At 44.1% G+C, this 16083-nt stretch overlaps 1 protein-coding gene across 3 annotated transcripts in view; it reads right to left on the reverse strand.

The window, feature by feature from the left end:
* Positions 1-13808: 13808 nt before the first annotated feature.
* Positions 13809-16083, reverse strand: part of LOC143766420 (uncharacterized) — a 105736-nt gene continuing 103461 nt past the window's right edge. For all 3 annotated transcript variants that reach the window (XM_077254096.1, XM_077254097.1, XM_077254095.1), the window contains exon 7: positions 13809-15861. In XM_077254096.1, coding sequence (XP_077110211.1) covers positions 14255-15861 — 1607 coding nt within the window. In that variant the 3' untranslated portion in view covers positions 13809-14254. The remainder of the gene's footprint in view (positions 15862-16083) is intronic.

Genomic DNA, 16083 nt, shown 5'->3' on the forward strand with positions numbered 1-16083 from the left:
ATCTCTGGTGCCAAAAATTCCTGGGTGACCTGCCAACACCGAGGAATGAACCTCGGAAATGACTCTGCTGGTCCACTTATCAGGCACAAACAATCTGTCAGGTGGACAAGAATCAGGCCTACCAGCCTGAAATCTCTGCAACACACGTCGCAGATCAGGAGAAATAGCTGACAAGATAATACCATCCTTAAGAATACCAACAGGTTCAGCGACTCCAGGAGCATCAGGCACAAAGCTCCTGGAAAGAGCATCGGCCTTCACATTCTTTGAACCTGGTAAATACGAGACAACAAAGTCAAAACGGGAGAAAAACAATGACCAGCGGGCCTGTCTAGGATTCAGGCGTTTAGCAGACTCGAGATACATCAGATTTTTGTGATCAGTCAAGACCACCACACGATGCTTAGCACCCTCGAGCCAATGACGCCACTCCTCAAATGCCCATTTCATGGCCAACAACTCCCGATTGCCCACATCATAATTTCGCTCCGCAGGCGAAAACTTCCTAGAGAAAAAGGCGCAAGGTCTCATAACAGAGCAACCAGGGCCTCTCTGCGACAAAACGGCCCCTGCTCCAATCTCTGAAGCATCCACCTCAACTTGAAAGGGAAGCGAGACAATCAGGCTGGCACAAAACAGGCGCCGAAGTAAACCGACGTTTCAACTCCTGGAAAGCCTCCACGGCAGCAGGAGCCCAATTAACCACATCGGAGCCCTTCTTGGTCATATCCGTCAAAGGTTTCACAATGCTAGAAAAGTTAGCGATAAAACGACGGTAGAAGTTAGCGAAACCCAAGAACTTCTGAAGACTCTTAACTGACGAGGGCTGAGTCCAATCAAGAATAGCTCGAACCTTGACTGGGTCCATCTCCACAGCAGAAGGGGAAAAAATGAACCCCAAAAAGGGAACCTTCTGTACACCAAAAAGACACTTTGAGCCCTTGACAAACAAAGAATTTTCACGCAAAATTTTAAAGACCATCCTGACCTGCTCCACATGCGAGTCCCAATTATCAGAAAAAACCAGAATATCATCCAGATAAACGATCAGAAATTTATCCAGATAGTTCCGGAAAATGTCATGCATAAAGGACTGAAAAACTGAAGGGGCATTAGAGAGCCCAAAAGGCATCACCAAGTACTCAAAATGACCTTCGGGCGTATTGAATGCGGTTTTCCATTCATCCCCTTGCTTAATGCGCACAAGGTTGTACGCACCACGAAGGTCTATCTTGGTAAACCACTTGGCACCTTTAATCCGGGCAAACAAGTCAGACAACAGCGGCAAAGGATACTGAAATTTGACAGTGATCTTATTTAAAAGCCGATAGTCAATACAAGGCCTCAAAGATCCGTCCTTTTTAGCCACAAAAAAGAATCCCGCACCAAGAGGGGAAGAAGACGGACGGATGTGTCCTTTCTCCAGAGACTCCTTGATATATGAACGCATAGCGGTATGTTCAGGTATCGACAGATTAAACAGTCTTCCCTTAGGAAATTTACTGCCTGGAATCAAATCTATTGCACAGTCACATTCCCTATGAGGAGGCAATGCACTGGACCTGGACTCGCTAAAGACATCCTGATAATCAGACAAGTACTCCGGAACTTCCGAAGGCGTAGAAGAAGCAATAGACACAGTCAGGGAATCCTCATGAATACCACGACAGCCCCAACTAGACACTGACATAGCCTTCCAGTCAAGGACTGGATTATGGGTCTGTAACCATGGCAGCCCCAAAACAACCAAATCATGCATTTTATGTAGAACGAGAAAACGTATCACCTCGCGGTGTTCAGGAGTCATGCACATGGTAACCTGTGTCCAATACTGCGGCTTATTTTCTGCCAATGGCGTAGCATCAATACCCCTAAGAGGGATAGGATTTTCTAATGGTTCAAGAATAAAACCACAGCGCTTAGCAAATGAGAGATCCATAAGACTCAGGGCAGCACCTGAATCTACAAACGCCATGACAGGATAAGATGACAGTGAGCAAATCAAAGTTACAGACAGAATAAACTTAGGATGCAAATTACCAACGGTGACAGGACTAACAACCTTAGATATACGTTTAGAGCATGCTGAGATAACATGTGTAGAATCACCACAGTAGTAGCACAAGCCATTCCGGCGTCTATGAATTTTCCTCTCATTTCTAGTCAGGATTCTATCACATTGCATCAAATCAGGTGTCCGTTCAGACAACACCATGAGGGAATTTGCGGTTTTTCTATCACATTGCATCACATCAGGTGTCTGTTCAGACAACAACATGAGGGAATTTGCGGTTTTGCGCTCCCGCAACCGCCGGTCAATTTGAATAGCCAGGGACATGGTATCATTCAGACCTGTGGGAATGGGAAAACCCACCATAACATTCTTAATGGCCTCAGAAAGGCCATTTCTAAAATTAGCGGCCAGTGCACACTCGTTCCAATGTGTCAGCACGGACCATTTCCGAAATTTTTGGCAATACACCTCAGCCTCGTCCTGGCCCTGAGACATAGCCAGCAAGGCTTTCTCTGCCTGAATCTCAAGATTGGGTTCCTCATAAAGTAAACCGAGCGCCAGAAAAAACGCATCAATATCAGCCAATGCCGGATCTCCTGGCGCCAACGAAAAAGCCCAATCCTGAGGGTCACCCCGTAAGAATGAAATAACAATTTTTACTTGTTGAGCAGAGTCTCCAGACGAACAAGGTTTCAGGGACAAAAATAATTTACAATTATTCCTGAAATTCCTAAACTTAAATCGGTCTCCTGAAAACAGTTCAGGAATCGGAATCTTGGGTTCAGACCTAGGATTTCTGGTAACATAATCTTGTATACCCTGCACACGAGCGGCAAGCTGGTCCACACTTGTAATCAAGGTCTGGACATTCATGTCTGCAGCAAGCTTAAGCCACTCTGAGGTAAAGGGGAAAAGAAAAAAAAAAAAATGAGAGAGGGAAAAAAAAAAACTCAAAATTTTCTTTCTTATAATCCCACTTCTGCAATGCATTAAACATTTAATACTGGCCTGGCATACTGTTATGACCCCAGTGGACAGGGTCTCAGAGGAACGTGTAAGTCTGCAAGATACAAAAATCCAGCTCATAGGGCTGTGGTAACTGGGTTGACCAAATAGCTACTCCTAACGCCAACACTAGAAGTAGCCGGGGATCATGCCTACGGTGATCGCTAGATGACTCGCGCCAGCCGGAGAATCTAACTACCCCTAGGAGAAGAAAACAAAGACCTCTCTTGCCTCCAGAGAAAGGGACCCCAAAGCAAGATACAAGCCCCCCACAAATAATAACGGTGAGGTAAGAGGAAATGACAAACACAGAAATGAACCAGGTTCAGCAAAGAGAGGCCAGCTTACTAATAGCAGAATATAGCAAGATAACTTATCTGGTCAACAAAAACCCTATAAAAATCCACGCTGGAGATTCAAGAACCCCCGAACCGTCTAACGGTCCGGGGGGAGAACACCAGCCCCCTAGAGCTTCCAGCAAAGGTCAGGATACAGATAGGAACAAGCTGGACAAAAATACCAAACAAAACAAAAGCAAAAAGCAAAGAAGCAGACTTAGCTTGAAAAACAGGAACCAGGATCAGAGGACAAGAGCACAGCAGATTAGCTCTGATTTCAACGATGCCAGGCATTGAACTGAAGGTCCAGGGATCTAATATAGCAACGCCCCTGAACTAACGGCCCAGGTGAGGATATAGGAAAAGACAGACGCTCCAGAGTCAAATCACTAATGACCACTAGAGGGAGCAAAAAGCAAAATCACAACACCTAAACAGTAGAAACCCCCCACAAGTGACACCATTTTGGAAAGTAGACCCCCTAAGGAACTCATCTAGATGTGTTGTGAGAGCTTTGAACCCCCAAGTTTTTCACTACAGTTTATAACGCTGAGCCGTGCAAATAAAATAAAAAACATTTTCCACAAAAATTATTTTTAGCCCCCAGTTTTGTATTTTCCCGAGGGTAACAGGAGAAATTGGAGCCCAAAAGTTGTTTTCCAATTTGTACTGAGTACGCTGATACCCCATATGTCAGGGTAAACCCCTGTGTGGGCACACGGGAGAGCTTGGAAGGGAAGGAGCACTGTTTTACTTTTTCAACGCAGAATTGGCTGGAATTGAGATCGGACGCCATGTCGCGTTTGGAGAGCCCCTGATGTGCCTAAACAGTGGAAACCCCCCCAATTATAACTGAAACCCTAATGCAAACACACCCCTAACCCTAATCCCAACCATAACCCTAACCACACCCCTAACCCTGACACACCCCTAACCCTAATCCCAACCCTATTCCCAACCGTAAATGTAATCCAAACCCTAACCCTAACTTTAGCCCCAACCCTAACCCTAGCCCTAACCCTAATGGGAAAATGGAAATAAATACATTTTTTAATTTTTCCCTAACTAAGGCTACGTTCACATTTGCGTTGCGTCATGCGCCCCTATATTTAACATGGGGGCGCATGGACATGCGTTGTCTTGCGTTTTGTGACACATGCGTCATTTTTGCCGCAAGCGTCAGGGCGCAGAGGACGCTGCATGTTGCATTTTTTTTGCATCCAAAATCAAGCCAAAAATGGACGCATGCGTCACAAAACAATGCGTTTTTGCATGCTTTTTGCATGCGTTGTGTGTTGCGTCGCCGACGCAACGCCCAACAATGCAAATGTGAACGTAGCCTAAGGGGGTGATGAAGGGGGGTTTGATTTACTTTTATAGCGGGTTTTTTAGCGGATTTTTATGATTGGCACCCGTCAAACACTGAAAGACGCTTTTTATTGCAAAAAATATTTTTTGCGTTACCACATTTTGAGAGCTATAATTTTTCCATATTTGATAATATAATATATATTGCGGCGGTATCTTAAGAAAGGACACGAAGCGACGTTTATTGTGGAGAAGAGTCATGTGAGGTCTTGTTTTTTTGCGGGACGAGTTGACGTTTTTATTGGTAACATTTTCGGGCACGTGACTTTTTGTGACGCAGAATGACCAAAAACCAGCTATTCATTTCTTTTGGGGGAGGCGTTTATACCGTTCCACGTTTGGTAAAATGGATAAAGCAGTTTTATTCTTCGGGTCAGTGCGATACCTCATTTATATCATTTTTTTTATGTTTTGGCGCTTTTATACGATAAAAACTATTTTATAGAAAAAATAATTATTTTTGCATCGCTTTATTCTGAGGACTATAACTTTTTTATTTTTTTGGTGATGATGCTGTATGGCAGCTCGTTTTTTGCGGGACAAGATGACGTTTTCAGCGGTACCATGGTTATTTATATCTGTCTTTTTGGTCACGTTTTATTCCACTTTTTGTTCGGCGGTATGATAATAAAGCGTTGTTTTTTGCCTCGTTTTTTTTTTTTCTTACAGGATTTACTGAAGGGGTTAACTAGTGGGACAGTTTTATAGGTTGGGTCGTTAAGGACACGGCGATACTAAATATGTGTACTTTTAATGTTTGTTTTTTTTAATTTAGATAAAGAAATGTATTTATGGGAATAATATTTTTTTTTCTTTATTTAGGAATTTTTATTTTTTTTTACACATGTGGAAATTTTTTTTTAAACTTTTTTACTTTGTCCCAGGGGGGACATCACAGATCGCTGCTCTGACAGTTTGCACAGCACTCTGTCAGATCACCGATCTGACTTAGAGCACTGCAGGCACTCGGTAAGCCACCTCCCTCCCTGCAGGACCCGGATGCCGCGGCCATCTTGGATCCGGTACCTGCAGCGAGGAAGGAGGTAAGAGACCCTCGCAGCAACGCGATCACATCGTGTTGCTCCGAGGGTCTCAGGGAAGCCCACAGGGAGCCCCCTCCCTGCGCGATGCTTCACTATACCGCCGGCACACCGCGATCATGTTTGATCGCGGTGTGCCGGGGGTTAATGTGCTGGGGGCGGTCCGTGACCGCTCCTGGCACATAGCGCCGGATGTCAGCTGCGATAGGCAGTTGACACCCGGCCGCGATCGGCCGCGCTCCCCCGTGAGCGCGACTGATCGCGCTGGACGTACTATTCCATCCTTGGGAAGTAGGGCCCACCCCACATGGACGGAATAGTACGTCCAATGACAGAAAGGGGTTAATGAACATGGTAGTGTAAAACATTTGTGCCATCCTTAAGCTGATAGAAGAACTTGATAGGAAGAGAAAAAAAAAAAAACTTCTCAAATGCGAATCTAAATGGATCTTTAATTTGCAATGTGCGACTCCTTCTGGACTAAATGAAGATCTGTTGTATACTGGTTTCTACAAACAGATTTAGCAATGGGTTTTTTCTTCTTATCAAGTTCTATCAGCGTAAGGATGGCACAAATGTTTTTTAGTGTCATTAGCAGTGTAATTTGTTTATCTATATATATATAAGAGGCATCGTGATTACTCGCTAATCCCGCCCCCTGCACAGTAGCTCCGCCCCCACCACATAACCACACATAATCCTACCCCCCACCCCATTACCACACATAATCCTGCCCCCACCACATTACCACACATAATCCTGCCCCCCCCACATTACCACACATAATCCCTCCCCCCACATTACCACACATAATCCCGCCCCCCACCACATTACCACGCATAATCCCGCCCCCACCACATTACCACACATAATCCCGCCCCCCACCACATTACCACAGATAATCCCACCCCCCACCACATTATCACACACAATCCCTCCCCCCACAAATCCCGCACCATCACCACACATAATCCCACCCCCCACCACATAACCACACATAATCCTGCCCCCACCCCATTATCACACACAATCCCGCCCCCACCACATTACCACACATAATCCCGCCCCCCACCACATTACCACAGATAATCCCACCCCCCCACCACATTACAACACACAATCCCTCCCCCCACAAATCCCGCCCCATCACCACACATAATCCCACCCCCCACCACATAACCACACATAATCCTGCCCCCACCACATTACCACACATAATCCCGCCCCACCACATTACCACACATAATCCTGCCCCCGCCACATTACCACACATAATCCCGCCCCCCCACCACATTACCACAGATAATCCCACCCCCCACCACAATACCACACATAATCCTGCCCCCCACAAATCCCGACCCGTCACCACATCACCACACATAATCCCGCCCCCCCACCACATCGCCACCCATAATCCCGCCCCCCCACCACATCACCACCCATAATCCCGCCCCCCACCACATCACCACACATAATCCCGCCACCCCCACCACATCACCACACATAATCCCGATCCTTCAACACATCACCACACAATCCCGCCCCCAACACATCACCACACATAATCCCGTACCCCACCCCATTACCACACATAATCCTGCCCCCCACCACATTACTACAGATAATCCCTCCCCCCACCACATTACCACACATAATCCAGACCCCCACCACATCACCACACATAATCCAGGCCCCCCACCAAACACACATAATCCCGCCCCTCCACCACATTACCACACATAATCCCACCCCCCCACATATAATCCCGCCCCCCACCACATCACCACACACAGTCCCGCCCCCCACCCCATTACCACACATAATCCCGCCCCCCACAATATCACCACACATAATCCCGCCCCCAACACATCACCACACTATTGTTATTAACTTCATTTAAGTTAATTTACCACCTGCGTAAGCGCTATTGAATGTTGTCATTATTTACTTTTGTTTAATCACCAGCCGCGTTAATTAGATAGCAATGAGCGTGCCGAGCGTTAGCTGGCTGGAAACATCTAGTTATATATAAACAGATATAAACAGCACACTACCATGTTCATTAAAAGGGGGGGGAGAAGAAAAGTTTCACAACGACCTTTCACGTTATTGACAAAATTATTATGCACATCTTTATTGTAATAATGTGAGGTGTTTATTAAATTACTGTTGGGTGATTATTTATTATTATTTTTTATTGTATATACTGTTCTCTAGGCATGGCTTGTAATTCTTCAGAGTCCATGGATTCACTGGTCTTATTTCCACTGTTTTGTTATCTGGATACACCGGTCTCTTTGGCACAGTCTTTCCATTATTGCGCAGGCGCTGTTACTATGGAATCCGGTATGTTTATACTTACTCGTTGCCAGTATATGTTGCCACCAAGGGATTTTGAGTTACTACATTTGGACACCTGCGCAGTGGCATTGGACTTATTCCCTCTGACTTGCGCAGTATTGACATAGTCCGCGCATGCACTGGTTACATTGTTGGACTTCCGGCGCCCCAGCGTTTCACACATCGTCGGTCTCTCGTAAGCTGAACAGCTGATGTTAATACCGCTAATTATTTTGCATATATATTGCGCATAAAGCGTTCTAAGAGCAACCCGCCCCTGACGAAGCCACCGAGAGTGGCGACACACGTTGGGCTTCCAGACTCATCCTTGTGACACTTATTTTGCAGGATCTGACATATATGCATTGACATATCTACTTACCTCCTGGGATCCCATGGCACCGACTCTTTCAGTGGCTTGCTGGTCTGTGTATCAATTTGTGGTATTATACTGCTGATCAGCTTTAATTTATAAACTATGCCACTCGTATTATTTGCATCCTCATTAGGCCTTAATCCCCTGGGCATTTTTTAGCCGCTGTTATGGGGACACTTACAGGAGGTGCCTCTTGAATGATTTTGAGGTGCTGATCCCATGTGGTTTTGGTATTTGGAGTGTTAGTACATGCCGCCATCCTGCAATTCTTTCAGGTACAGACAGGCTCATCTCTTGTGGACTTACATACCTATTATTATCTTTTACATTTGTGTTGTAATTATTCTTTGTGGGCCATTATTGGATAGTAACAGTGTCAATTTTTGACTATATATTGCATGGTTTAGATACTTACATTGCCTCATCTCCATACTGTTTTTGATTGTCCATATATACTATTATCATTGTGGTGTGCTGTTTGTATCTTGTACCTTTGTACCATTTAGGTTTTCATCATTAGTGTCACTTTGTTTTAGGTATTACCCTATTATGGGTTATGATTGTATTGGTTTAGTCACATGTGTGACGTTTGTAAATGTTTTAATTGTGTTGTTCTCACGTTTTGGTGCTCAATAAAGTTTTGATTATATATTTATTGTGTGGTGATCACCCATTTAGTGGCCTCAGCCTTTCTTTCTTGTGCATATACTGTGAATATTTGGGCCCTGGGTGGATCCCCTCAATTATTGTCCTATGGTGCCCTCCACCTTCACTTGCTAACATACGTTAACAATTAATCTGACACTGATAATCTACGGCAATGGGACGAGAGGAAAAGTCAAGGGTATAAAAGTAATATATCAAACCCCCTACACTAACAGCATGTAGAACACCCGGTTCAGCTCTGTCGGAGGTATCCTCTGTCTGCTTAGGAAGTCTGCCACCTGGTTTTTGGACCCCTCTAGGTGAACTGCTGAAATGGATAGCACCGTCTCCTCCGCCCACTGAAAGACCTTCTCTGCAAGATGTTGCAGAGAGGGATGTCTTGGAACTTCCTCATAGCGTAAAAATGCCACGGTCGTGTTGTCCAATAGGATTCTCACATGTTTGCTCCTGACTACTAACTGGACTTGGAGCAGGATCTCCTACACTGCAAAGTTCCCTATAATTTGAGGACCTGGCTTGGATTTCTGGAGTCCAAGGTCTTTGGAAGTATCTCCCTTCCACACAATCACCCCAGCCTAGTTGACTTGCATCAGTGGTGATCACTGAGCAGGGAGAGAGAACCCAGGGGAATTGAATCTGGAGGTTTTCTGGAATGGTCCACCAGCATAGAGATCTCCTGACTAAGGGGGAGAGGGGCATCACAGCATCCAGGGACAGTTGGCGTTTGACCCAAGCAGCCAGAACGGCCCGAAGACCCCGTGAGTGGAAATGACTCCACTGAACACAAGGGATGCAGGAAGTCAGTCCCAGGATCCTTATTGCCTCTCTGATGGAACAACAGCTTCATGAGAATTGACAGATCCTGTCCCCTATTGAGGTCTGATTCTCTACTGCCAAGAAAGATGTTGTTAAAGGATAATCTAGGAGAATCCCCAGGAACCTCTTTCTGGACTCTGGAGAGAGATCTGACTTCTTCCAGTTTATCACCCATCCCAGCCTTTGTAGCATGCAGACTGAGTTCCGACAGTGCTCCTTGAGTTCTTCCCTGGATCTGGCTTTGATAAGCAAGTCGTCCAGGTAGGGGACTATGATAATATTTAACTTTCTTAGGCGACTACTTCCGCCACTTGCTTGAACACTCTGGGGGTCGAGACTAGACCGAAGGGAAGGCAACGGAACTGGTAGTGAAAATCCCTCCCCTGGACCTTTCGAGCAAACCATAAGTACCGCTGGAAGGAAGCATGGATGGGAACGTGGTACGCATTTTTTAGGTCTAGGGTACATATTACCACATTTTTTTTCTATCAGGATGACTGTGGCCCTGATGGACTCCATTTTGAATATTTTGGACTTTACGCAACGGTTTAGAGGTTTCAGGTTTATTCACTGGTCAACAGCATTTTTGGTGCCAAAGATATTTCATCGAATTTAGGGTAACTTTGGGGTGCTGATTCTGAATATGTCATCAGTTTTGCCAGATTGGCTCAAGTTTTTGAGGTTTTTCGTAAAATGTGTAAAAAAAAGACGTAATTTGCTACACGCGCATTAACTGCACAGAAATAACAGTCATCATGATGATTTTTTTGCTCTCTCCACACCATTGGAACACCAAATTTGAAGCTTTTTCTTTGTCCTTTGCTCCATTTTCGTAATAATTCGATACATGCTTTGCACACTATGTGTGGTCCCCAAGCATAACCCCAAAATAGGCAAAAAACACTTTTTTTACGAAGTCTGTTATGTTTCTTCTATGTTTTGGCAGTGTGTAACACAAAACTATATTGAGAACTGCTCAGTTCAAGTACTAATCCAAAGAAATTAATGAGATGATGCGTCGCATTTACCAAGAAGTGCTATAAATAAGATACCAAAAATCTCAAAAACTTGAGCCAATCTGGCAAAACTGATAGCATATTCAGAATCAGCACCCCAAAAATACCCCAAATTCATTAAAATATTTTGGACACCAGAAAAAAAAATTTTTTTTGTTGACCTGTGATTATCGTGCGGCTCTCTTCCGAGGGTTTTTTGACCGAGAAGAGACTGGAATAATGGCCTTTGCACCTTTCTTCCTCGGGCACCGGTACTATTGCTCCGATGTTTAGGAGATCCTGAACATCTGACCACATGGGGTAAGCAGCAGACTGGAGGCAGGAGCTTGTTATTATGATCCTCCCTGGCGGGGTCTGGGTAAACTCTATTCTGTAACCTGAAGAGTTTATCCCCAACACCCACTGATTTTCTGAGATCTCTTGCCAACTTTCAAGATACTGTCCTAGCCGTTCCCCCAAGCTCATTTTCTTCCTGAACAGAAGAGAAAGTCCTTACCCCTACCTCCTTTGGGGTAGGTCCATCTGCCTGACTTCCCCTATAGCCTGACATCCGGTTGGGTTGGGGTGTACGAAAGGCCTAATATTTTTTTGGTTTATCCTCAGGGAATCCCTTTTTATTTGATGCCTTTTCCAGAATATCATCTAGAACCGGGCCAAATACTATCACCCGAGAAAGGAATGGAACACAGTTTGTTTTTGGACTGTGTGTCCCCAGACCATGTTTTTAGCCAAATAGCTCACCGGGCAGCATTAGCTAAGGCTTCATTCCTGGCTGCAAATCTAACAGATTCTGTAGATGCATCAGCCATGAACCCGGTAGCTAGCTTTAGGAGGGGAAGGGATTTCAGGATAGCATCCCTGGGGATTTTAGACTTTAGGTATTTTCCAGGTCGTCGACCCATAGGTGTATGGACCAAGCTTGCTGTGACGTAGGCTGGAATTATGGCCAATGTCTCCCAGGTTCTCTTAAGGAGACAATCCGCCTTCCGATCCATTGGCTCTTTAATGTTAGAGGAGTCCCCAAATGGGATTGAAATCCTCTTTGCCACCTTGGCTATGGGCACAACGATATTGGTGATGTCCTCTAGCTTGAAGGGCAGGTGAAGCTTAAAGTCTCTGGAAATAACCAGCCTTTTCTTGGTGTCTTCCCACTCCTCCATGATCTTCGAGCAGATGTGGCTGTTAACCAGTAAGACTCTGTTCCTCTGGGATCTTAAACCACAGAACCTCTCGTCCTGTATACAGTAGAATGAGGAAACTGGGTTTCCTCCACCTGCATAGTGCTCCTCCCTGATGACCATTGAGGTGCAAGGTTTGCATAGATGTTTTTGCCAGGTGTCTGGCAGCTTAGTATTGTAGAGAGCACATCTTCTAGACTTCCCTGCTTTCTTGCCGTCCCTTTTAGGTGTTGCAGAGGTGGATTTTCTCCCCTAGAATACACAGCATATGACAGGTGTTTCTATGTGTGCGGTAAGGGGCTGACAGTGGGCTTCTCATTAACCCTTCTATTCATGTGCCCTGGCCTTGTTTATAAGTAACCTCACCTTTGGCAGATTCCTCCATGTTTAAGCATACAATTGGGCAGCCTACAGCCATTTAGAACCCTATTTACATAATACCCATCAGATGAGGTGCCGCTAGGATCCTTGCTTCGTTTGCATACTTTCTGCGTTCCACCATGGAACGCATGCTGACCGCGACCCAGAAATGCTCAACCCGGCCCGCAGGAGATTCTGTGTGCTGGAGCAGAAAGCCTCCTGGCAGGAGGAATTTGCTCACAGCCTGGGAGCAGCGCTCACCACATAGTCTGAGGGACACCCATCAGAGGGTGTCGGCCACAGACCGCTTAACAGAAGGAAGAGAGAGGCTGGGCCCCCTGATCCGCTCTGGGTGTGCCAGGTATAGCCACGAGGGATATGCCGGAGCTCTTCTCTCGTCATTCCTATTCTCACTGTGACAGGAACAACACTGAGGGGTGGAGATGGGAGGGTCCTATTAACCTCTAGTTGTTTCCTGTCCCAGCAAGGATAAGAAGGACGACCTCCATAGTACTGTCAGTAGGGATGACCTGGAAACTCTTTGTAGCTAAATCTAATTATATGCTTAAAGAAATAAGTAAGCATCTGCAAACTGTCTATCTCTTCAGGGAAGACCAGATTCATTGCAGGAGCTCACATGCTTGGCAGGCTCCTTTGCAGTCTAGGTGCATCATCATTAAGTTCTTGATCCATAGAAAGCCTTCTGCGACGTTCTGGAAATCTCTGTGGCATTATTGGAGCAGATGACCAGTCAGATATTTGGATTCTGGGAATATTCAGAACATCACAGAATGGTCTCATGTCACTTGGATCTTTCAAAGTAAACAATGCCATTTTCCTAAAAGGCATCAAGTAGTGGTTTCAACACCCTTCCTTTAGCAAGTGTCATTCAGGATAGATCTGTGGGCAATTAATTGTATGCGTTTTCCATTGAAATTAACATGGACCATGATTGCCTAGTGTACGGTGCACCCTGTCTATCTCCAGCTCCTTATCAATAAGATCACCAAGGATATTATTGAATAATGTCTGCAGTGTTGGCATAAGCGCTTGTGTATTGATGCTTTCAGGTATACACCTTATTTGGATATTATTGTGATTTTCTTGATCTTCAACCATATTAAACAGACTGTTTATCTGTTGGCTGTGAAACTCCAGTGTTTGCTTATGAGAATTATGATGGCCCATACCTTATATGACATCATCCTCTTAATCTCTGTACCTGGTCAGTGAGCTGTGACACAGAATGCGAGTCCCGACACCACTGGAACACAGCCATAAAGGAACGAGAGTATGAGTGTTTATATTTTAACGAGGCCAAACATGAGGAATGACAAGGGGTTGTCCTACTAGTGGATAATCCCTTTAAGAAATACAATTTTCAGTTAACTTTTCCAACATTCTGAACATGAAAAAGGCTTCTCTCATGTGTGACCTTTCGGAAGTTTATTAAAAGTTGATTTGTGTAAAACATTTCCCACATTGTGAACAGAAAAAAGGCTTATCCTCTATGTGAATTATTTGGTGACTAAGAAGAGATGATTTCTTAATAAAACATTTATCATATTCTGAACACTAAAAAGGCTTCTCTCCTGTGTGTGTTCTTTGGTGCTTAACAAAATTTGATTTCTGGTTAAAACATTTCCCACATTGTGAACAGAAAAAAGACTTATAACCTGCATGAATTGTCTCGTGACTAACATGTTCTGATTTCTAATTAAAACATTCCCCATACTCTTAACATGAAAATGAATTTTCCCTTGTGTGGGTTCTCACATGCCTATCAAGATGCGCTTTCGTGTTAAAACATTTCCCACATTCTGAACATGAAAAAGGCTTCTCCCCTGTGTGGGTTCTCACGTGCCTAACAAGGTCCACTTTTTGGTAAAAATATTTCCCACATTCTGAACATGAAAAAGGCTTCTCCCCTGTGTGAGTTTTTTGATGTTTAAAACGATCTGATTTATCTTGAAAACATTTCCCACATTCTGAACATGAAAAAGGCTTTTCCCCTGTGTGAGTTCTTTGATGTTTAAAAAGAGCTGATTTATCTCGAAAACATTTCCCACATTCTGAACATGAAAAAGGCTTCTCCCCTGTGTGGGTTGTCATGTGCCTAACAAGGTCCACTCTTTGGTAAAAATATTTCCCACATTCTGAACATGAAAAAGGCTTCTCACCTGTGTGAGTTCTCCAGTGGTTATCAAGTTGCACTTTCACCTTAAAACATTTCCCACATTCTGAACATGAAAAAGGCTTCTCCCCTGTGTGATTTCTTTGATGTATAAGAAGAGCTGATTTTTCCTTAAAACATTTTCCACATTCTGAACATAAAAAAGGCTTCTCCCCTGTGTGAGTTCTCCGGTGGCTATCACGATGTGCTTTCCTGTTAAAACATTTCCCACATTCTAAACATGAAAAAGGCTTCTCGCCTGTGTGAGTTCTTTGATGTTGAAAAAGAGCTGATTTATCTCGAAAACATTTCCCACATTCTGAACATGAAAACGGCTTCTCCCCTGTGTGAGTTCTCCAGTGGCTATCAAGTTGCCATTTCACATTAAAACGTTTCCCACATTCTGAACATGAAAAAGGCTTCTCCCCTGTGTGAGTTCTCCAGTGGTTATCAAGGTATCGTTTCAGGTTAAAACATTTACCACATTCTGAACATGAAAAAGGCTTCTCCCCTGTGTGAGTTCTCCAGTGGTTATCAAGGTATCGTTTCAGGTTAAAACATTTCCCACATTCTGAGCATGAAAATGGTTTCTCCCCTGTGTGAGTTCTCCAGTGGCTATCAAGTTGTGCTTTCCTAGTAAAACATTTCCCACATTCTGAACATGAAAAAGGCTTCTCCCCTGTGTGAGTTCTCCGGTGGTTATCAAGTTGCGCTTTCACATTAAAACATTTCCCACATTCTGAACATGAAAAAGGCTTCTCCCCTGTGTGAGTTCTCCAGTGGCTACCAAGTTGCGCTTTCTGGTTAAACCATTTCCCACACTTGGAACAAGAAAAGTTATTCTTCGCTGTGTGAATTTTTTGATGTTTATGAAAACACTTTTCAACGGGAGAACTATTTCCACATTCTGAAACTGAAAATGTATTTTTTGCTTTAGGAGCAGTTTGTTTTTGAATTCTTAGTTTGTAACTTTGATTTTCCTTAGTAGTTGGTAATGAATCAGAAGACAGGACCTGTTTCAAAGGATCAGATGACAGATCTTTGCTCTGAAGTGATGATGGTATATCTGGAGTAATGGCACTCACTTCAGTTGTATCGTGTGGGATCTCAAGATCATCTGATTTAAAAATTGAATATGTCAGCTGTCCCTCTGGTCTCCTGGTACAGTCATCTGCCAAGAAAAAAAACAATATTTATTTTTTAATAAAATACCCTTAAATTTGATATTTTTGAAAAGTTCCAATTAAACTGTCAGTAAATTTTGAAATATTCACCAAGACAATGACAGTTAACAGTTTAATAGAAAACCTCATAGGATGAACCAGTAGAGCGTGGTGTTCATATGTTTGTTCATTCTTAGTTACATAGTTACATAGTTATTAAGGTTGAAGGA

This window comes from Ranitomeya variabilis, chromosome 4, assembly GCF_051348905.1.
Source record: "Ranitomeya variabilis isolate aRanVar5 chromosome 4, aRanVar5.hap1, whole genome shotgun sequence".
Lineage (NCBI taxonomy): Eukaryota > Metazoa > Chordata > Amphibia > Anura > Dendrobatidae > Ranitomeya > Ranitomeya variabilis.